The following is a 22,722-nucleotide window of genomic DNA, read 5'->3' as shown; positions in this document are numbered from 1 at the left end:
CATAGTAAACTCATTTTTATGTTCGGAAATCAGTTGGAGAACATTTGAGCTTTACGAATCTGCTGGAAGCAGCCATCAGAAGATGGGTACACTACAGCAGTGCTCAGGTACCTCGTGATGTTTAAATGATCTTCAGCTGGTACTAAGGGAAAATATCCCCTACACCATTACACCACCAGCAGTCTGAACCGCTGAAACAAGGGAGGATAGATCCGTGCTTTCATGTTGTTGATACCAAATTCTGACCCTACCATCCGAACGTTAGAGCAGAAATCCAGTCTTCTATTGTTCTATTGTGGCATTCATTGTGGTTTTCTGCTGCTGTATCCCATCTGATTCAAGGTTCAACGTGCTATTCATTCAGGTTATTTGAGTTGTTGTCAGGTTAAAGAATCCGGCTATTCTCCTCTGACCACTGACATCAAGCAGGTATTTTTAATTTTGTCTCTCTGTAAACCCTACAGATGACTGCGTGGAAAAATTCCCAGTAGATCAGCAGTTTCCAAAAAACTCAGACCACCCTGTCTGGAACCAAAACGATGCCGTGTTCAAAGATGTTTAAATTACCTTTCTCCCTCATTTTGATGCTCAGTTTGAGCTTCAGCAGGTTGTCTTGGCCATGTCTACATGCCTCAGTAAGCCTAGTTGCTGCCATGTGATTGACTTATTAGATTAATGCATTAATGAGCAAATAAACAGGTGTATCTAAAAAAGTGGCGAGTGAATCTATAGTATCACTGCTCATGTCTGTCTGGGTGAATTTACTTGAAACATTTATACAAAATACACAATAAATTATGTTTAAAAATTGCTGCAATGCATGAGACCATACACTTTAAAAACACAAGACTACACATAATTGCTCTGAATATTAAGATAAATAATATTTGCTCAGTAATATAAGGTGTGAGGTGGTCTCTGCTTTACAGTCTGACATTTTTGGGATTGTGAAACTGCATACCTGCTGTGGATTTACCCTACAGACCACAGTTATTTCTACTCCTGCTGACAAGTGATGAGAATTTAGCTGTAATCCCGCGAATCAGATCTCTTATTACACGGATGAGATGGAGCTTCACGATTCGCTCCACTGTTATTACAGCAAGTTATTTTCTCCCTTTAGTGGTTTCACACTGGCTAATGGGGGCTTCGAAGTTGCGTCACAAATTAACAATCAGACACATCTGGCGCCATCCTGGAGGCCCAGTGGAAGCCTGTCTGAATGTAAATAACTGCTGAGTAGTGCAACGGCAGGCCAAGAAATGTTTTTCAAGTTTGATTAAACAGCTTGTATTGTGTTACTAATATGACACTTTGGGGAATTTTGTCCTAAAGTAAGTGCAGGCTCAAGCAGGAATTACCTTTCTAAGTTAACGCTCACATAACATAAAAATGTGGTTTGTTTTGAGAATTTGGAAATGTATTAAAAGCATTGAGAGCTTTCATTTTACGATGGCAGTGAAGTGCAAAAAAGTGATGGACTGTGACAAATCCGATATGAAATGTGGTGCTGAATAATGCCAGGGTTTTGTTTTGGGTTTTTTTGGGTTGAGCCCTGGCAACAGGAAAAAAAGATTTCTAAATTTTTTTGGCACACATAATTGGAAACTGATATGCAGTTTATGAATTTACAGTCTGTCTCAGAGCTGTCATTTACCATAACCACTTTGCATGTCATTACCCTGAATTTATGCTAAGATTAGAAAGACAGCACTTCATTTGGTGCTGATCTATTTAGACTAAGAGAGAACTGAGCTGGTCTCACAGGGAATATTTTTCCTGAAATAGTTTTGAAATTGCCCCCTTTTTTTTTTCTTTTTTTTTACAGACACTGTAGAGCAGCACTTACTCTGATGCCAGATCTACGTTGGTATTGCATGTCTATAATTTGAAATGTATTTGTTTAAGAATTACACAAAAATTGGGAATACTGGAGAAGAAAAATCGAGCAGACATTAGAAAAATAACAATCCCACTGACACAAGCATTATTATAGTCAAGCCTGTCCTGATATATTTCTACTAAAAATTCTTTTTACAGTAACATTTTTACTTATTTGCTTCATTCATTGTTTTGTGGCATCATTAAAAAATACATGTGATTTTTCAATACTACTTTGTTTTTTGCATTACTGTCAAACCCAAGATCATCAAACAGTTTTTAACATTAGCCAAAGATAACCCAGGTAAAATGCAAAAATGCTGTTTTTTCTTTTTTATATGATAAAGGAAAAAAGCTTATCCAATCCTACCTGAACCTTTGTGAAAAAGCAGCTGACTCCTAAACCTAATAACTAGTTGTGCCAGCCTTGGCAACACAAACAGCAATCAAATTTTCAAGTTTTTGTGATAATAACATCACTGTGGAGGAATTTTGGCTTCTTTGCAGAATTGTTTTAATTCAGCCACATTCGAGGGTTTTCAAGCATGGACAGACCGTTTATGGTCATGCCAAAGCAACTCAATTTCATTTAAATCCACACTTTGACTAAGGCCAAGCTTCAAAGGCTCTTTTTTTTTTTTTTGCATTTCAGCCATTCAGAGGTGGACTTGCTGACGTTTTTTGGATCACTGTCCTGCTGCATAACCAAACTGAGCCTGAGCTTCAGGGCTTGAATTGATAGCTAAACATTTAGCTTCAGGATTTTCTGGTAAAGAGCAAAATTCATGGTTTCCTCAACTATGGTTGTCTGGATCCAGACCATCACACTACTGCCACTGCTGGTATGATGTTCTTTATATGAAAAGTGTTAGTTTAACATGAGATGTAACAGGAGTCAGACATTCCAAACAATCTACTTTTCACTCATTAGTCCAACAGTGTCGAGACACAAAAGTCTTGAGGATTATCAAGATGTTTCTTCGTTTGTCTCTTTTTTTAATTGTTGAATCACAAAAACTGACCTTAACTGAGGCAAGTGAGTTCTTTAGAATGTTCTGGGTTCTTCTGTGACCTCCTGGATGAGTCGTCAATTTGCTCTTGCAGTAATTTTGGTGGGTCAGTCATTCCTGGGAATGATCACCACTGTTCCGAGTTTTCTCCGTTTGTATATAATGACTCTCACTGCGGTTCGCTGGAGTCCCAAAGCCTTAGAAATGACTTCATACATCTGTCTTCATTTCCAGACAGACAGATGTCAATGACAGAGGAGTTTCTCATCTGTTTCTTTAGATTGTAGCATTATTTGTTGTTATTGAGATCTTTTAGCCTACTTCCCTTTATTAGATGGGTCCTATTTTTTTTTTTTTTTATTAATTCATCAATTTAAGGGGGAAATTACTTTTTCTCACAGGGCAAGTTAAGTTTGGATAGTTCTCTCCCTTAATAAATGAAATTATCATTTAAAAGCTGAGTTAAATTTTTATATTTTACAAAGATAAGTGTGACAAATATGCTGAAAGCTGCCATATTAGAAAGAAAAAAGAAATGATATTTCTTTGCAGTGTTTCCATATTAGATCTTCAGGCAAATGACTAATTACAGAGAAAGAAGTCATTTTGAAAAGCAGGGGTTTTCAAATGTTGTCTGGGATGCTCCACGCTAAGAAACAGATAAAAAGTCATGCCCAAAACACCTCACTGTTGCCCATGGTGATTTGTTTTTCCTACCTCACTAAGCTCAGCTTTACTCTGCATTTCCTCCAGAGGAGATTGGAGAAACAATATTGCCTTGTCTGGTTCTTTTAAGATCAGAATTTAAACATAAAAACAACACGAAAGCATAGATCCACCCTGCTACGTGTCAACAGTCTAGGCTGGTGGTGGTACAGGGGTATTTTCTTGGCAATTTCTTTATCTTTTTTTCCTTTTTTTGGCACCCTTGGTGTAGTTTAAACACCACACTACACTACCTGAGTATTGTTGCTGACTATGTCTATCCCTTTAATACCACAGTGTACCTATCTTCTGTTGGCTTCTTCATAAAGCTCAGATCAGAGCTTTTTACAGATTCACTGTATTCAAATGCCCCCAACTGAGAACTTCTTGGATATGTTGGAATGCCAGATTCTCATCATGGATGTGCAGCAGGTCCTAAACCCTTTTTAGTCCAGGCTGACCTGTGTGGTAGCCTCACAATGTTCAGCTTCATGCACCTCTAAAACCCTTGCCCTGGTGAAGTTAACTATTTATTTACAACATCAACAATGTGTTGTTTTAGCTCTGACTTGTGCAACACCTCCTGGTTTATAATACAACACAAAATGATCAGTTTTAGTCAGATTTCGCTACTAATGTAACAGCAGCAAGTTTATCTGATTTCATTTAACAAATCACTCTTCGTCATAGTCTCTTTCATCTAGCACACAGCTGTGATCTCTGCTGTAATCTCAAACTTTTTTCGTAATCCCACGTACAAAGATGAGAAACTGGGCAGTGTTAACTACATCACAGCTCTCGTCACATTTTCTGCTAAAATGTCCTGAAAAATACAATCATCAAACCTGACGCTCATTATTTTTTTGACTTGTAGTGCTCACATCCCAGCACATAAACCCAAAAGGCTCAAATAAACACTGTACATGTGTTTTCATGAATGTATAATTGAATCCACCTGTTAAATACTTGGCAATGAAAAAGAGCGAATAAAAAAGAGATCTGAGATTCATGGCAATGAGCTCATTTATTCACTAAATTGTGAAATACAGTCATCTTACTCAACTTTCTACTTCGAAGTAAAATGATGAAAACCTGTCTGCATATAAGAAATGAGCTATTTGTACAGTAAAAAACATTTCAACACACATTCCACGATGTTACTCATTTTACTTATTTCAGGAGGACTCAGTTAACTGTAGTATTTTATATCATTACACCAGAAAATACTTTGTCTTCCAGCTGCTTTAGCCTGCTATGAAATGTTTATTCCTTCAGGAAATAATGTGCAGAAATAAATACTTTTATATGAATACAAAGACTGCAGGTAGCTCATACAGTTTACTTTATGAATGAAATGATTTATGGCTAAACTCTCTTCTCTCTTCCCCTCTTTTAAGCCTGCAGATGAAAGGTAAATATCCTCCCTTTCAGCTGAGGAGCACTTTATGTAAAATGTTGACAGAACTACATCTTCTTTCTTCCTCTGTTAGTCCAGTTGTCACAAGAAGTAGCCACATTTACGATCTTTATCCTAAATGTTTATGCCTTCAGTGTGGATGTGAGTCATCTGAACTTGTGCCATTATTTGTACACACATTTTATGTTTGACATCGTTGTATCTGATGAGACTATAAAATCATCATCATGTTGTGAATATTATTCAGTTCTGGTGTAGAAAATTCGTAACCTTCTCAATACATAATGTAGGATATATAAGAGATGGTGTAGTCTGCACCTTACAGTAAATCTAATAATAACTCTCAAGCTCTGGGTTTAATTTGGCGTGTTGTGCTATTTTTGTTGTGTTTTCTGTACAAAAAAAGGTTTGTTCTCCTTAGCTCAGTACTGAAATCAACATTGCTAAATTTTTGCAATCCGCTAGAAGAAGAGTTGCAGGAGAAAGTGTTCCCCAAAACACCAAAAAATAATTTGTGCTCTTTTTAATAGCAGCACACCTGTTTTCTTTTTATAACAGAAAGTTAAACCAAGGTGCTTCTAAATGTTCAGTCAAACTTCTCTCACCTCTCCTTCTTGTGGTTCATTCACAGAAACCATACGCCTGTCAGATACCGGGATGCACCAAGCGCTACACTGACCCCAGCTCATTACGAAAGCACGTCAAAGCTCATTCAGCCAAAGGCCTTCAGGAAAAGGAGGTCAAGGTAATGAACATTAAAACCTTTCTATGTTTTTAAAACTTGACTGTGTGTCGTTCAGAAGCAAAGGGAGGATTCAGAAAGTGTGGTTAGAAATAAAAAATTATGGCCAAAGCATTTTTAAAAGCAACCTGGGGACGTTTTTTTAAATTTGAGCTGCATTTTTTTTTGCCCTTAATGGATGGTTTGGGTGGATAGTGGAAAAGACATTCAATAAAGGTCCGTCTAGCCAGGAGTAAAACATGCAGTGTGCACCCTAACCACTCACCTATCAGGTTGTCCAATAGTGGGGTCATATTTAAGCTTTTATTGGATGGGATCAAAAGTACATAATTTAAACCAGGATCGCATCAGTGCCTTGTATTCCTGAGCCACCTTCACAGGGCTGAAATTTACTGGAATCAATTGATTATTTCTCAACAGCTTAACATCATAAAACATGAAATGTTTTAAGTTATATTACTTGATAGATTTTTTTTTTTCCTTCCCAATTTATTATACTTGACTGTCTGCAATTATACACAGCACATCTGGAGTTTGTATTTATGATGGATATTTGTCTTCTCTTGTTTGGAATACATGTTAAGTTGTGTTTCTTCTCATAATAATGAAAACAATACAAACTGCTATGAAGGCTCCACTCATTAGTTGATGAAGTTATTAGGAGCAGCCATGCATGTTTTTGATTTTATTTCAGCACAAAACTTGAAGGTTATTATGACAAATGACAAAGAGGCTCTACAAACTAAAAACAATGTCGGCAACTGTCCCACATTTGGTAAAAAACAAGCATATCAGTACAAACACAACATAGCCGCTATCAACCACATTGATGAAGCGGTGATCATTTGGGTTTCTTTTGCAGCCACAGGACCCGGGTACCTTGCAGCCACTGAGTCAAACATGAACACCTCTGTATACCGATATTTAGATTCAATATAAGGCCATCTGTCCTACATTTATATCTTGCTTATACTGGGTCATGCAACAGGACAATGAGTCCAAAAACAGCAAAAACTCTACAACAGAATGGTTAAAAAGGTGTTGCAATGGACCTCAGGCTGATTGAAATGTTGTGGTGGGACCTTAAGAGAGCTGTACATAAACAAATTCCTGCAAACCTCAATGGGCTGAAGCAACGTTGAAAAGACGAGTGGGCCAAATTTCCTCCACATATTAATAAAGTCATACAGAAAACAATTATTTCAGGTTATTGCTGCTAGATCATAGGGTGAACTTAGATTTTGAAACCTTATTATTCACATGACTGCATGTTTGTATTTAACCTCATTTTAACCTGGTGACAAGACCCTTGAGGTTTAAAATGTCTTTCGCAACAGAGTCCTGGCCAACATAGACAGCTGCTTAATCAGCAGTGGTTACGGAACAATACTCACCATTATAAGCATACACATTTACATAAAATAAAGAATGAAAGACATATTAATCAAAAGCCAAACTGAAGCATTTATGGTCAAGCCTAACATCTGGAGGCAGATGTCCTGCCTGCAGGTGCCAAATCATTTAAATGACCTTGAATTCATTTAAAATTGATCCAATTTGGAAGAAATGAGTGACCGTAAAAGCATGCAATTTCTGAACAAGGATTTTCTTTCTGTAAAAGCGACACACAAATAAAAGCTTTGCTTTCCTAAAAATATCAGTGAGTGTGCCATTCCCCAAATCTGGCATTTCAGTTAAAAATAGACAGCTTTTTTCAATAATTATTAAAACATAAAAATTGCCCCCCAAAAAAGGTTATGTTTTAAATTCCATAAAGACACACACAGTCATTCATGAGACCCTGAATAGAAAATCTGTAGCTAAAAATGAACAAGCTCAGGAAGAGAAAGTAAAACAGGGTTTTTTCTGGTGCTACATCTTGATTTTATTTCCTGATTGTTACCTCATGTTTAAAAGCAAATGAGATGCATGTTTGTTCCCGTTTAACCTTAAAGTTCAAAACAATGTTGTTCTTCCAGAATTTTTTTTCTTAAATATAGATAGTAGAGAACTGCTTCTTTATATAACTTTCAAAGAGAAAGGGGGCTTCTCGGGGGTTGCAGGTCTTATTTCTGGAGAACTACAGCAGCAGCAGGAGAGAGTGGGTATGTTTATGATTCAGTAGGATGAAATACAACAAAACAAAGTATTACACACACTCCCTGGAAGTCCGAATAGGGAGCCTATTGTTCTGCTTTATCTGGGCCTTGTTTGTTTTCTATGGCCTGTGAGTGACACTGGGGCTTTGTGTGTGTATTCGCATGCCTTGTTTGGTTTAAACAGAACCACGTGTGTTGGTAAGTTGTGACACAGTCGACACGCCCTGTGCTGCAGTAAACCCTGTGGGGCTAATTGGAACTTTGAAATATTAAAGATGAGCTTCTTAAGCTCCTCACGGGCATACATTTATTCGAGCTGATGTGTCACAGCGATTGAAGTTTCTGGCTTCGTGAACGCTACTTTGGGTGAGCATTTCTTGCTGATTATTCACGCCGCTTTTGTGGTTCCTGGGTGTCTGCCGCGAGCTTCTTCTGAATCCCGAAGCTGTCAATAAATTGTTTTGGAAAGTTCCGGGGGGATGTTCTGTTTAGCGCTGGAAAATAAAGCCAATTGTTTAGCCTTAACTTTGCTAGAACGTTTTTGGAATACGATTGCCTAATAAGATTTCTGGATTTTGTACCTCAAGAAGCTGGATCGCAAGATGAAACAAGAACCAGGCATCTGGTGCAAACTCATTTCTTTGATAATTGAACAGTAGAAAACCTCCTGCAGCTCGCTCACTGTGTTTTCAGTTGCTTTACTGAATGAAATCAAAAGAGAAGTCATTTAGTTTAAACTTGCATGGGAGCTGCGTTGCCCAACAGCATATAGTTGGAAGACAACTAAGCTGCAGCTTTAACGTAATTATTCTCATCCCTGCATGCTGGCAAACACCCACACTTGGTCACCAGCATGATAACACAGTGCTGTTATATGACATGTATCTATATGGCTGTAATGCGTTTTGTGTTGTTGTCAGGTTCAGGTGCACACGATGCTGGAATCTGACATCTTAAGTGACTGCCTGGCACGCCAGCATCTCCACAGCTCTGCCTCGTCGCACCAAAAAAACAGCTCACCTTTACCGGCTTTAGATGACTTCACAGGTATGTGCAGATGAAACGGTAGCAGAAGTCTGTGCTTAGCCTCCAGCGCCTCTCTGGAAATGAGCAAAACCCAAAAGAAAAGAGTGATTGCCCAAAACACCTGGGCTGTTAAGCTGTCTCTTTCATTTTCTCCCATGGCCTCATTTGCTCCTTTTCCTTTCCCTCCTCTCTCATTCCTTCGATGATAGCTCATCATGCCAGTGTTTACCTTGTCCAATTACTGGGCACCATGACTGTGGGCAAGTTGGCCTTCACCCCACTTGTCCTTCAGCTTCTCCAAACGGGTTTTCCAGCCAAGCTCTTTTTCTTTCCATTTCAATGGCTGAACCAGAATCAAGAAGCTGTCAGGTACACTGAGGCTCAGTTGGCCAAAGACAGTGGAGAGCGTCCAGGAAAGCTGTCCATGTCTATTACTTCAGACTACTCGCCGTTTTACTCAGAAGACTTTGAGGGAAAAGCCTCAAGCGGCACGCTATGAGCTATGTTTAGTCAGGGTGAAACAAGCATGTCAGTGTTTAATTTTGAAAAAATCCCAGGAGGACTTTTTCTTATCTCAAATGGCCAAATGTTATAGCCTGAAAACTGCTTTCTGTTGTGGTATACTAGGTGGATTTATGGTGACACACACTATCATTGTCAGCTTGGCTTAAAACCTAGTGCTGACAGCTTACTGATTGCATGCAGGTACAAGTTACAGATTTAAATGAACAACATGAAACTATATTTTTGATATTGAGCATTCAGCCCCTGTAGGCTTGAAATGTGGCTCTGAAAGGTTTACAGAAAAATGGATTACGCTGACCATGGAAACTCCTCAAAGTCTGCTTGCAACATAGTCTAATCCCCATCTGTCCATATGTGCACACTGTGTGTAATATACTTGTATTTACACCAGAAATTGTTTTTCTATAGCACATTGAGTTGCTCATCAGTGGGGGGAAATGTCACTACTGCACGATAATTTGGAAGAGTTTCATTTAACTATAAATTGAGTATTTTAATATTTTCGACAGTTTTGTTTGCCTACAAGGAGCCAGACTTTCTTGCCATTTTTTAAAGTGGTCTTGAGCAATAATTCTCTAGGCTTTCTAAAGGTCTTTCAAAGCTTTTCTTTGAACATTGGCTGCTTTTTTTTGTTACTCATTTTTAGTCCAATCCTTGTAAAAGGGACCTAATTGAATCAGTGTTGTGTCTACACAGACAACTTTGCAAAGAACCCATTTTAAATTATGTCTGCAGGCACCTTGGTACCAACAATCTGTTGCAAAAACATAATTTCTTCCCAAACTTAACAAACACACCCACCAAATGTTAGGAAATACCTAACACAGGACTTGAGAGGAAAATCTAACCCCTCAGGTGATCCATCTACTGTTCACTGAAGCCTCATCAGAAATGTGAAGAGAGGCTGAGGTATGCCAAATTACTCAGTAACTGGACTGAAGATCACTGGCAACAGCTGTTATTGGGAAATGAATACGAATTAGAGTTTTATTGGCCTTTCAGTATTTATGGAGGAGGTCAGTAGAGCGGTACAAACATCCCTACAGCCATCTGTAAAACATGGAGGAGGCTCTGTCATGGTCTGGGGCTGCTTCTCAGCCAGCGGTGTTGGGGCGCTTGTCAAAATTGAATGATTGCAGAAGAGTACAGTCAGATTTTAATCCACCATGTTATACCATCTGCAAAGCATCTGACTGATATTAGTTCAATTTTTCACCATGAAAATTATTGCGGACAGTAGAAGCATACCTGGATAGAAGAGCCAACAGTGGAGCACTATCAGTCATGGACTGACTTCCTCAGAGCCCAAACATCAGCATTGTTGAAGCAGTGTTGCATTATCTTGACAGAGAAAGGAACAAGAGGCAGCCAACATCCAAAGATCTTTGAATGTCCTTCCAGAAGCCTGGAGAGCCGTTTCTGAAGACTACTTAAAGAAATTGCAAGACAGCTTGAGAGAATTCAGGCTGTGCTGAAAAATAAAGTGCAACACTGAGTAGAGTCAGCCTTTCATTTCTTTATATTTTATTGGTGTTTGTTATAATACAATTCAATACAGCTTGAACCCAGTGAAAATCATCATTACAGGTAGTGATGTGATAGTGATGTAGTAGGAAGATTTAACGGCACAGATGCTCAGCAACTTTTATTTATATATCAATCAATCAATCCATTTATTTATAAGGTCATTTAAAAACAACACAGGTTGACCAAAGTGCTGTACATAGTAAAAAAGTAGAAGAAACCCACACAAAGAACAAAGTAAAACACAATTTTAACACAATTAAAAGGTAGAGAGTAAAAATGTGTTTTCAGATGGGTTTTAAAAATGTTGGAAAGATCCTAATTTCAAGAGGCAGACTGTTCCAAAGTTTGGGCGCAACTATCGCAAAGGCCCAGTCTCCTCAGTTTTTCAGCCTGCTTCTCAGCTGACCTGAGAGTTCTATTTGGAGTATTTTTAGTTAACAAATCAGAGAGGTATGACAGAGCTAATCCATTTAGAGATTTAAAAACAAGCAATAAAATTTTAAAATCAATTCTACAACGTCCTGGAAGCCAGTGTAAACAAGCCAAGACAGGGGAAATTTGGTCATGTTTACGAGTGCCTGTCAAGAGTATGAAAATATATGAAAATAACCAGAGTACAGCCAGTTAGCAACTAGTTGAGTTAAGCCTCGACTGACAGGAAAGGTGTTGCAGGCTGACACAGATTTATTGCAACACCCTGGTAATCTTTCTGCATTTCTAAATGCCAGTTATCTTAAAACATTCACCAGTCTGTCTAAAACTAATCAAAGTCGTTCTGTCTGACTGTGATTGTTTGTGCAATTGCTGTGCAATTGAAAGTATTTACCCAGTGTATGAGGAGATTGCACACTCAGCCTCCGGGCAACCAGTTAGTTGCCACAACTACTTGCGGTCGATCTCTGACAGCAAAAGATGTGAGAATGAAAAGCATTGCAACACTTCCTAAACTTTTGGTGTTTGGAAAACTTGGCTACATGTAATTTGGCGTTGAAGTGAAATACGTTGCAGTTGAAGTTTCTAATGATTCTAATGTTAACTCCTACTCTATTGTAACTGTTATATACATCATCCAACCTTTGCTGCAGAGACCTCAGACTAGATGTGGGACCAGATGTGGAGGTGGATGCTCAAAATGTTTGGTGGAGCAGATTTACTGAGGTTATCTGTGGCTCTCTTTCAGGTGTGTACTCAAACAGCAGCAGCACCGCCCACAGTCGGGGGAATTCAGAGTTTCTGCCCCCATCAGCAGACTCGAGGTATCCAGGCCTGGAGGGAAACTTTGATGCTAATAGCCCAATATCTTCATTAACAAGCCCGGGGAGCATGAGAGAGGGGTGAGTGTAAGATCAGAGCAAGTTCAAGTTAAATGCGGTGCATCCCCTGAGCATTTATTTATTTATTCATACAACGAAGCTGGACTGGAAACAGTCCACTTAGTTTTTATAGCAGAGTAATAGATGTTTAGTGACTTGCTTATGGGCAAGTTTATCTTCTGATGGAAGTTTATCTTCCCCAAGGTTGCATCTTGTTGCACCATTGTGAATATTTTCTTTCATATAATAAAAAGCAAAGAATATATTATATTATATGAATATTTTCTTTCATATAATAAAAAGCAAAGAAACATCTATCATTTTTAATTTCTACACTGTCATGTATTTCAACATTGGGCTGCTTTTATTTCTTGGGAAGGAGATTACTTTACTGACATTTAACAATAAAACAAGAGGCAAACGTAAAATAGTCAGTTCATCCAAATCACAAAAATAAAGAAAAGACATATTTTCCTACTTACCCCTCGTGGTGTCTGGCAAGGTTTTCAGTTATCTGCTGCTGGGATTTCTGCTGCCAACTCACTACAGTGGAGCTGAATAAGATCTCATGTGGCAGTTTTTATTCAGAGTTATTTTCTACTATAGATAAAAATAGTGAAAACTAACAGACCTCAATTTTATGCTCCTTTCTGTATCCTTTTCAAGGATTCGCCCCCAAAACCTCTGCTTTTATATGTCCTAAACGTATTGTTTAAACATATCTGGCATGTATTAAAGTGTTTCTAAGCTGCTTAACACTTCTGAGCAGTCCGGCTCTGTTCCATATCAAACACTGAAGCTTCAAAGTGATACTAAAGATTTCACAGTCATTTTGTTTTGCTTTCCCTCATCTCTGATTTCTAGAAAAAGCCAGAGAGATCCGAGCTTGTGCATTCTTGAATAAACCAGAGACATTATCACCAGAGATGGAGTTATGGCTTTGTGGTCGCACTGATTGGGTAGTTGGAGACCACAGAACTTATGTGCACTGTAAGCTGAGACAAATTTTCTCTAGGCAAGTATAAAAGTAGAAGTGAGACTAAAAAGATACAGCTGAAAGCCTCCAGGGCTGCAGTTTCTGGACAATAGGGCCTAAAATTATTGGTCATTGAAGGTTTGCCCATAAAGTAACTTTTATTGGCACTATAGTAAAAACAAAAACAGTCTGTCTAATAAAATAGCATCAATAAAGGCCAGAATAACATTTTTGTGGTTTAATAAATGATATAAAATATTACCATATAATGCACATTGTTTCATATGAAATTCTTCCAATATTTCCAAGGGTTGTTTTCAAGTGGCCTTTCGGTGTTTGGCTTAAATGTTAAGATTGGTTGTTTTCTCTGAGCACTGATTTCAACAGGTTTAAGCTTTAGGGTTCATCATTGACCCTTAGGGTTGAAATGAAAGTAGCAAAAGGTCTACTATGTATAGTTGTGACTTTTCCAGAAAGGCAGGCAGAGGAGATACTGCCCAATTCATCAGCGAGAAAAGTGGACTAGACAAAAACATATCCTTCCATGATTTTGTGCCACTTGTCTTTTATTCTTTTATTTATGCCGACAGCCTCGTGTGTCTTACTTTACTTAGACCACTTAGAAGTGCAATTAACTAGAACTCCTTCACTTATAATACCTGAGTGTGATACAATACAGCTGATTTAAATAGCTAAATTACCTCCTTAGTGTGTCTTGAAGTTTTCCAGAGGCCTGGTAATGAACTAATCATTTGATTCAGGTTTGTTGACCCAGGGTAATATATCTAAAACCTGCAGGACACCGGCCCTTGAGGCCTGGAGTTCTCCACCCCTGGTTTATGGGATACATATTGACATTTAAGCCAACCTCACTTCTATCCCTTAGTGATATTGTGCAAACTGCAAAAGTAGTCTGCATGTTTAAGTGATGGCGAATCCACTGATTAGAATTGAAGCTGAAGAAGGTTTTTTATTTTTTTATTTTTTGGTCAATGTCATCTTTTTTGAAAGGATTCAGATTTGACCCTGACTGTTAAAGCAAAGTGCATTGTATTGATTAGACACATATCTGAGATTGTTTATGGAAATGCTTAGTGATTTTTAAAATGTAAGAAATATGTATCAATGGAAATTTGTCTCAACGCAGAAGCTTTTTTTTATTGCAAGATCTTTATTTTTTTTTCTTATGATTACAAATGAAAAAAGCCCACTTCTGTTTTTCAGATATTCTTACACGTTACGGTTAGTTGTTCCTCTTTGAAAACTACTCAAGAAGTTATTGTATTTGTAGTGATAAAACTACATCATAAATGTATGTGTGCCAGCCACAGGCCTTGGGTTGAGGAGATTGTATTGTGTCGGTCAACCAATATATATACAAGAAAACACAGAATTTGTAAGTACTATTTGATCTGGATTTCATCACATATTTCACTTCTAAAACCACTTTAAAGTTTACAAAACAAATACAGATTTTAATAAATCAAACATTTGATGCTTTTGTGCATTTTTAGGAACTTTGCTCACCTCTCTCAGAATCTCTCCGGCTTCCTAAAATGTGCAGCTACAGTAGAGCTTCCATGAAGCTATGCACAATCCGTCCATTGACGTCTCTTTATAGCAGCGGAGGATGTCATTGAATCCCACTGGTGCCCACAGTATATGACAACCTGCCAAAGCTAATACCAGACAAGCACTTGATTTTCCACAAAATGACTTAGACGAGAGACGTTAAACACGTGAAAGTAAATTATCTTTTCTTCATGGTGCAGGCAGCATCATGCTCTGACCTCATAGGGAGGCCAATGTTTACTCTGGCTGTAATGAGCCATTTTGACGTCTTTTAATAATTTACAGAGGCCCGCAGTGAGGCTTGTCCATCAGTTTAGTATTTGTGATGCACAGTGTTTGTATATATTGTGCGGTTGGAAGAGAGAGGTAGCGTGGTGCTGGATTTGCATTTTTTTGCAGCAGCGTGTCCATCAGATACAGGCACACTAACCAGGATAGCGCTCACACAGAAACACTATTATACACGTTGAAGGAAGGCGATGTAATGAAGTTTATTTTGCAGAAACTCCAAGTGACATTGGACCTAAATAGCCGCTTTAAGTGAAATCCTTCACTTTTTTTACTTGCTGTAGCTCTAAAATGAAATGCTTGTGCTGTAGTTTCCCTAAGCACTTAGTGGTAGCACTTAGATCCCATTAAATCTCCATCTGTATTGCACAGATTTAACGTAATCCCCTGTGATCCATTAAATCCATATCACCGAAATACTTTCAAAATTCAAATTCGAAACATCAGGTTTGTGATCATAAGCTGGCACCAATTAAATGCAGCACAATGCGCAGAAGATCTTAAATTCTGCAAGCTGGATTCCTTTCATTCTGCATAAGCAGTAAGGATGGCAGCTGTAGTTAGTAAGAAAAACGTGAGTCCTGCAGAGGGTCAGTTGGTAAAATATGATCAGACAAAAAGTTTCCTGAGGTTTACTGACAGCCGCGTCCTCAGCCCTGGGCCCTCAGTAAGCTCGTGCATGTGAGCAGTTGGGCACACCGGCCACAAAGTGACAGATCGACCCAGCACAGCTCAGACATCTCAACTATGTTGTTGCAACATTACAAGAATGTAAGCCGTGGCGCAGACGGCGTTGTTTATAGTTAAGGTCAGCGCTGATGGTTCAGGGGCCAGTGAGGGGAAATTCAAAGATGTGTTGAATTCTTTTGCCTTGCAGTCATTGCAGCACATTCATTTCAACAGCCACGCTATATCAAAGGCCACGTTGTTTACATAATACTATACAAAACCTGGATTTTATTACCTCGGGAAGCCACAGCCATCTGTAAGTTATATCAGTTTGGGTTTCAAAAAGTCCTTCTGATTAATTTTGGCTTTTATTGTATTTCTCCAATGAAAGCAGAGACTGTTAACTTAAATGTAATAGCATCTGACATGGGAAATGGGTAATAAAGAGACTTGGGGATGATAAATGAGAGATATGTAAAGAAATCTCCAAACATTTCCTCTTTTTATAGCTGATCAGATGCGAAAATATACGATGTTCAGACCAGCAGCCATCGGTATCTCTGACAAGGCCTGGCTTGTTTATGAAGCCCACTAAAAGTCTTCCAGCAGAAACCAGTGCTGTTTGGCTCTCTGGGGACCAATATGCTGCAGTACATCATCCAGGAAAGCCTTCAGGCCACATGAAATGCTGAGAGTGGGCTCTTTGAAGGTGGAAGGGGGGCACTTGAATACCGTACGGGGTTTTTTTGGTTTTTTTTTCAGCTGCGTATCTCCTTAGAGAGAAATTCAGCTGCCTTTCTTTCTTCTCGTCGACTTGGCTCCACTGACTCATTCGTTTCCATGTTGAGTCAGAGTGTTTGTGCACAGTCAGCACATTCTTGCAGCAAAGAGATGGATACAGCTCTCTGCAGCACATTACCCTCCTGAGGTGGAAACGCTTTCTTATACAAACTGCACTGTTTGCAGAAGAGAAGTGTTTACATGTTTCTGATGTATACAGCGGTCAGCTGATGTTTATCTGATTTAATTACCTGAAAACCTCGTGCCCTGGGTTCATTGTATCAGAGTCAGTGTTGTTGCTTACATTGATTGAAACCTTCCCTATGAAATAATTTTCACAATTTAGTTTAATACAACTAAGATTGAAGTTCCATCAATCAGAGAGTTACAACATCATTATCGTTTTACCATAATATTTATTGGCTTGGAAAACTTGTGTTGAATTTTATGGTGCTTAACAAACGCTGATATACATCTCAGTGTGACAGAAACTTTCAGCAGTTCAGCAGAAGTGAAGGTCAGGCCAAAAACAGCATTAGTGTAGAAACAGGCCGGGCTGAGTCAGTCACATACAGGATCAATTCTCTGGAAACTTCATTTCCACTTTAAAAAAAATAAATAATAATTTTTGAGTTAAACCATCAAACCTGTCACTTTCAACTTGTACTTAGATTTGGTCTTTAAATGGCTTCAGTAGGACCTGTTGACACGTAGCACTCCATCACTATGATGAATGTGGTCAGTGTTTATTCATTTTAACACTGAAACACACGCAGTAATCAGTACTGGAGTTTAAAGTTAACCGTGTTTGTGGAGAATAGTTTGATGTTACTAACTTTAGAAATCTTAAGTCATCTCTTATTTCTTTATGGTTTACTTCCAAGGAGCTGGACTTTCTTGTAATTATTTAAAGTGCTCTTGAGCAACAGTTCTGCAGTTTCTGGAGGTCTTTAAAAAAATTTTTCAAAGAACTATTAACTGAAAACTTATCTCAATGTGGTGTGGAGTGTGTCCTTAACCTCCTAAGACCCGAACTCTTTCATGGCATTTTTTTTTTTAATTTTCTTTGCTATTTGGGCTGATTGGAACCTGATGAATATAAAAACAAAGAATTACCAGATGTATTTATTTTTTTACCTGATTTTTGTTTCTTTGAAAAATTAGATCCACTTATGAGGACATTCGTCTTAAATTTCAGTAGAACGGTGGCAGTATAATGTCCTCGTAAGTGGATATCAGGCCCTTGCAGAGTAAAATTTAGTATTGTGGTCTAGACAACCCATAATGTGATGTCCACATATGTGGACGCCAGGTCCTAGAAGGTTAAGCAAACTGGTCCAGTTTTGCCTAAAAAACAAAAGGAAAAGTGATGGGCCTAAAAATGATCTACGGCAGTTTCTGAAAGTCATGTCCTTAAGAAATATTTAAAAAATCTACCAAAGACCTGACGCACGACCTGAAAAAGGCATCTGGCCCATCAGTTGATCCATCTACTGTTATCTGTCTACTTGAGAATAATCAGGAATGATTTCACTGGTTGGATGTCTGTGAAGAAGCCATTTATAAGGAAGGTGAGCAAGCAGAAAAGGTGGTCATCTGTGGCAGCAGGGCTTAATCCAAAATTGGCCTGGTGGTTGGTTGTCTGGTTGTTGGGGTTTTCTCCACATTACTGTAGAGTTTTTACCTTACAGTATAAAGCGCTTTGAGGCAACTGTTTTTGTGATTTGATGCTAGATAAATGTTTATGTTGTGCGTTTCCAGGAACAGACCAGCTTCCTTGTTTGTGTCCGCTGACGTGATCCCAGCGAGTCCCTGCTCAGACAGAGTAGATGTCCGGCTGCAGGGCTTCCAGAAAACCTACAACCACCAACAGCAAGTGTTCTCGCAGCAACACGGTACAGACAACATCAAGTCAAGTAATGTGAGTGAGGCGTGTGTTCAATGCCATGCTTCATCTTCGTCTACTCTGTGATTCTCCTAGGCTGCCTGTATGGAGAGGGAAAGATGGCTCAGGCACCCAGCGATGGAGGTTTTGAGCCTGCAAGTTACTTCACCAACCAGCCCGCCTCCCACTCTACAGGTGAGACGTCAACTACACAAATGTAGCTTGTTGCTAACTATATCTGTGGTAACCTGTAGTTTTATTTCAGAGCTGAAATAAGCTTTCTAATGCAATTTTAAAAAGATCTATATAGCTGATAATTATCTGACTAAAGAGTAAAACTTTACTGAGGCTAATAGCTTTTTATCCGCTTGTTGTCCATTTGGTCAATTGAAGGTTTTTAGAGCCTTTTTACTAAAAGCAGCTACTGAAAGTGACACTATAAGAACAGTGGGAGCAAACTGAGACTAAACATTTACTGAGCAGACAGATAAACAGTGAGCTGTAGTAGGTTTTAATATTGCCTCATGGTTTCCATGCTGTTATTTGATGCCATTTATTATAAAACATTGATTATAGTTGCTCAAACAATTATGAAGACAACTATCTGTTTGCATTTTTTTTAAAACCTCCAACTAAACTCTTTCCCATATGTAATAATAAAACCTTTCACATTTAAATAACTCATTTGCTGTGTTGTTTTTTTTTTTTCCTTCTGTCAGGGTTTGACTTGCTGCAGGACCTGCAGGGTCAGGCGGGGGGCGGTTACTCCTTGCCTCCCTGCCCAGACGACAGCTTCCTCTTCCAGGCAGGTGGTGTCGACCGCTGCCTCAGTCAGATTTACTCCGTCTATCTGGACTCGTGATGGACACCCAGAAATATTCTATGCAGCATGAATGCGACAGCTGACAATCACTCACTTGTGTATATATATATCTAAGGAGCATTTTATCAGCATTGTTCCTTTTTTGGCAAGAGAAAAAAGCCAGTGGGAGTTTAAATGGTACAAAAATAACTAGAGGCTGAAAAACTCTTGTTAAGCTGTGGATCTGTGGACAAACAAACAAATGGCCAAAAGGGAAAATCACAGAGAGACAGTATTGTGCAAGAGTCTTGACCCACCCAACATTTCTTTATATTTCACTAGCAAAATGGGAAATAGGCAATGCCATTTGTTGAAATGTTCAAAGATATAAGGCAGAAACAGTGTTTGCAGATTTCTAAAAAGCTTGAAAGTCAATATCTGGTATGATGCTTTCATTTAATTTCTTTAAGTAGTCTTTAGGAAATGTCCTCCAGACTTCCTGAAGAACATTTAAAGCTTTTCTTTGGATGTTTGCTGCATTGAGCTCTGTGCTCTGTCTACATGATCCCATACTGTTTCAGTAATGTTGAAACAGGGAGCCCAGTTCATGACCGATACTGTTCCGTTGTGTGTTTTTCTATTCAGGTAAGCTTTTACTGCATCTTCAGTGTGTTTGGGAGCGTTGCCACTAAGATGATTATCAGACGGTACTGAATGGTGGACCGAAATCTGACAGTATCAGATCTGACAGGATCCCCAAGGGCATGTCTGTCAGATGATAATACTATTACTAGAATAGCGTTATAAGCCTGCCACTTCTTCGTTTGGCCCTTGCTTGTTCAGTTCCCTAAAATTCTTTAAAGATGCTGCTCAGAGGTCAGTGTAAAGTGGCTTAATAAACAAAAACATTCCTGTGAAAATGCTCAGGTACAAGCTCTAACCAGTGTCCAAAGAAAAATGTTGAAAGACTTTCAGAAAGCCTGGAGGGCTATTGCTCAAGAGCACTAAAGATTACAAGAGTGTTTGGCTGCTTGGAAGTAAAGTATAATGAAATTAGGAGTTGGTCAAGATTGCTGCACAGTATTCTCAGTAGCAAAGTAGCAATGACCTTTTTTTTTTTCTAAATTCAAAAATGACCACAACATTTGTGTTTTCTGGATAGAAGGAGCTGCAGACTTCATTTTCTTTGTCTTTGTCTCCAATGTTGATCTTAGCTAGTGAGGACACTTCTGCCTCTGCAGTGGCTTGGTTTGTAGGAGATAATCAAAGAAGTAATCCATAATGCAATGCTTCCCAACCTCGTGTGGGTACACAAAGTGGAATGTAGAAGATGATTACAAAGACATCAGTAAAACGAAACATCCACATTCACAAAATGTTCTAATTTCATATTTTCTTGTTGTTTGTGTGTAAATATGTTTTTAAATGTTTGCAGTCCTCACAGTGATTTAGATAAAACAGTGGAGGTTCGAGAATAACTCAAAGACATAAAGTTGTAAATAAAACGCTCAGATTCAGCTTTTTAATTCAACACATTCAGCAGTTTAAACATTTCAAAGCTTAGTCCAGCGTTTGGGAGAGATTCTTGCTGTGTGTTTATCTGGGTTACATAAGAAGACCGATATCTCTTTCTTGTTGTTGTATTAACTATGAAGCTACAGCTACCAGCTGGTTAGCTGAGTGCGGGATAAAGACTGGAAACAGCTAGCATGGGTCTAACAAAAGCAATAAAATGGACCTAAAAAACATCCACAGAAGATGCTTTCAGCTGCTCCCTTCTTTCCAAGGGGAGGCGTAGCAAATGGTTCCAACCATTTCCTCCTGATAATCAGTCTATTCATTTATGTTTCCAATGATATCTCATGTGTTTGTGTGGCCTCTGATCCAAAGAGACAGGAAATCACAATAAAGTTAAACTGAAAGATACTTTTTTCCTGTAGTTCTCAGGAGGATATACACTCGGCTTTGCTGATGCAGTGTCCCTCCCACATTCATCCAGGCTTGGTTCTGGCACTGAGGGAGTACACTGGCTTGAGTCACTAGAGGCTGGGTTTGTGTCTCCTCCCAGTCTTAATTTTTTTTTTTTTTTTTTTGTATGTATGTAAAACAAATGAGTCGACCACAAAAATGCTCAGTTGAATGTCTGAATAGAAATCTATAAACTGGAGTCTTAACATTTAGATGTGCTGTGAAGGGTTTTCACTTATTCAAAGCAAATTCATGTATGGAACCTCTGACATTTATAGTTTTATAAACATAGCCCACATCCTGTACAGCTGCAGTTTATGATGTCCTTGCCTGTAGCTACAGGTAGCACCTCAGTCAGTTACACAGAGGCCTATCAACAAATGTTGGTATTAAATATCCTGGACACTTAAAAAAAAAATGTTGACATTAAGGTATTTAATGTAAAACTGTAAATTCTTTTCTGTATCTTGGCAATGACTGAGGGTTAATTTGGTCTGACAATAATTAGATCCTCTAGGAGTGTAGTGGTTTACACATTTTCCTAATAAGTAAAGAAAGTGTCTTCTCCCAGTTTGAGACTGGGAAGCACAACAGGAAGGGCATCAAGTGTTTAAAGATATCTCAGACAATCAAACTACCTGCTGTGGTGACTCCTTATGAATAAAAGAGCAGCTGAAAGTAGCTTTTTAATAGAGCAGTGGAAGTTGTTTCATTTTATCCCGTTCATATGTGTGTGAAGTCAAAAGGATGAATTTTAGCATGCTTTATGGTGTGCACAACAATATTCTGTCTCAAGTAGGAAGCTTGGAAAACATTTTAAAGCTGTATGAAGCTATTTCCAGTCCTCGTGTGAAGCTAACCTAACCCAGCTGCAGCCTTACACTAAACAGTCATCATATGTAGCTCGCAACAAGAAAGACATCATCTGAAGATGATAATTTACTCCTTTAAGGTCATAGTGTGTGTTTGTGAGTAACCAGATTATCTTGTATCTGCAGTGTCAATGAGCAAACTCACTCTGCTTGTGACTAGAGGGGAAACTGCAGCAGATACCCAAAAGAGGGCTGCTGTATAGAAATGTTCCAGAAATGTCACAAAGGGGAGTTGATGTTGATGAAACAAACAAAACTATGCAATAAACTGCACTAAAATAAAGTTATTCTCAAAAACAGGACAGCAGTATAATCATGTGACTCGTTTCTTCAGCGCGCTGCCTTTTATGTGTTTATTGTACAGTTTCAATCAGTGTTATTTTCAGTGTTTACAGTATCTTCTCTGCACTCTTTTCTGTCTCGGCTTAGAGACTTTGAGAAAATGACCAACCAGAAAATGTTTACACTGATTTTGTAGTAATTTTGTAGAGTTTTCTTACTGAACTGTATAAAAATGCATCTGTCTTTTATACCAAAATAAAAAGAATCTGTTTGTATTTGCTTGTTTTTGTTTTGTTTTTAAGTACTGAATCAGTACTGCATTTTAGTGTGAAATGTGACAAACAATGATTATAATTCTTAATTTTGTTATTTTGGGTTTTCCA

At 38.5% G+C, this 22,722-nt stretch overlaps 1 protein-coding gene across 1 annotated transcript in view; it reads left to right on the top strand.

Moving 5' to 3' along the window:
• Positions 1-22,515, top strand: part of glis1a (GLIS family zinc finger 1a) — a 65,947-nt gene extending 43,432 nt beyond the window's left edge. Inside the window, exons 4-9 of the mRNA XM_080861675.1 lie at positions 5,645-5,758; positions 8,775-8,901; positions 12,113-12,266; positions 18,292-18,425; positions 18,512-18,610; positions 19,135-22,515. Coding sequence (XP_080717801.1) covers positions 5,645-5,758; positions 8,775-8,901; positions 12,113-12,266; positions 18,292-18,425; positions 18,512-18,610; positions 19,135-19,277 — 771 coding nt within the window. The 3' untranslated portion in view covers positions 19,278-22,515. The remainder of the gene's footprint in view (positions 1-5,644; positions 5,759-8,774; positions 8,902-12,112; positions 12,267-18,291; positions 18,426-18,511; positions 18,611-19,134) is intronic.
• Positions 22,516-22,722: the final 207 nt, after the last annotated feature.

Source organism: Rhamphochromis sp. 'chilingali', assembly GCF_963969265.1.
Source record: "Rhamphochromis sp. 'chilingali' genome assembly, chromosome: 16".
Lineage (NCBI taxonomy): Eukaryota > Metazoa > Chordata > Actinopteri > Cichliformes > Cichlidae > Rhamphochromis > Rhamphochromis sp. 'chilingali'.
The sequence above is the reverse complement of the archived record's forward strand: the minus strand, read 5'-3'. Positions and strand labels throughout refer to the sequence as shown.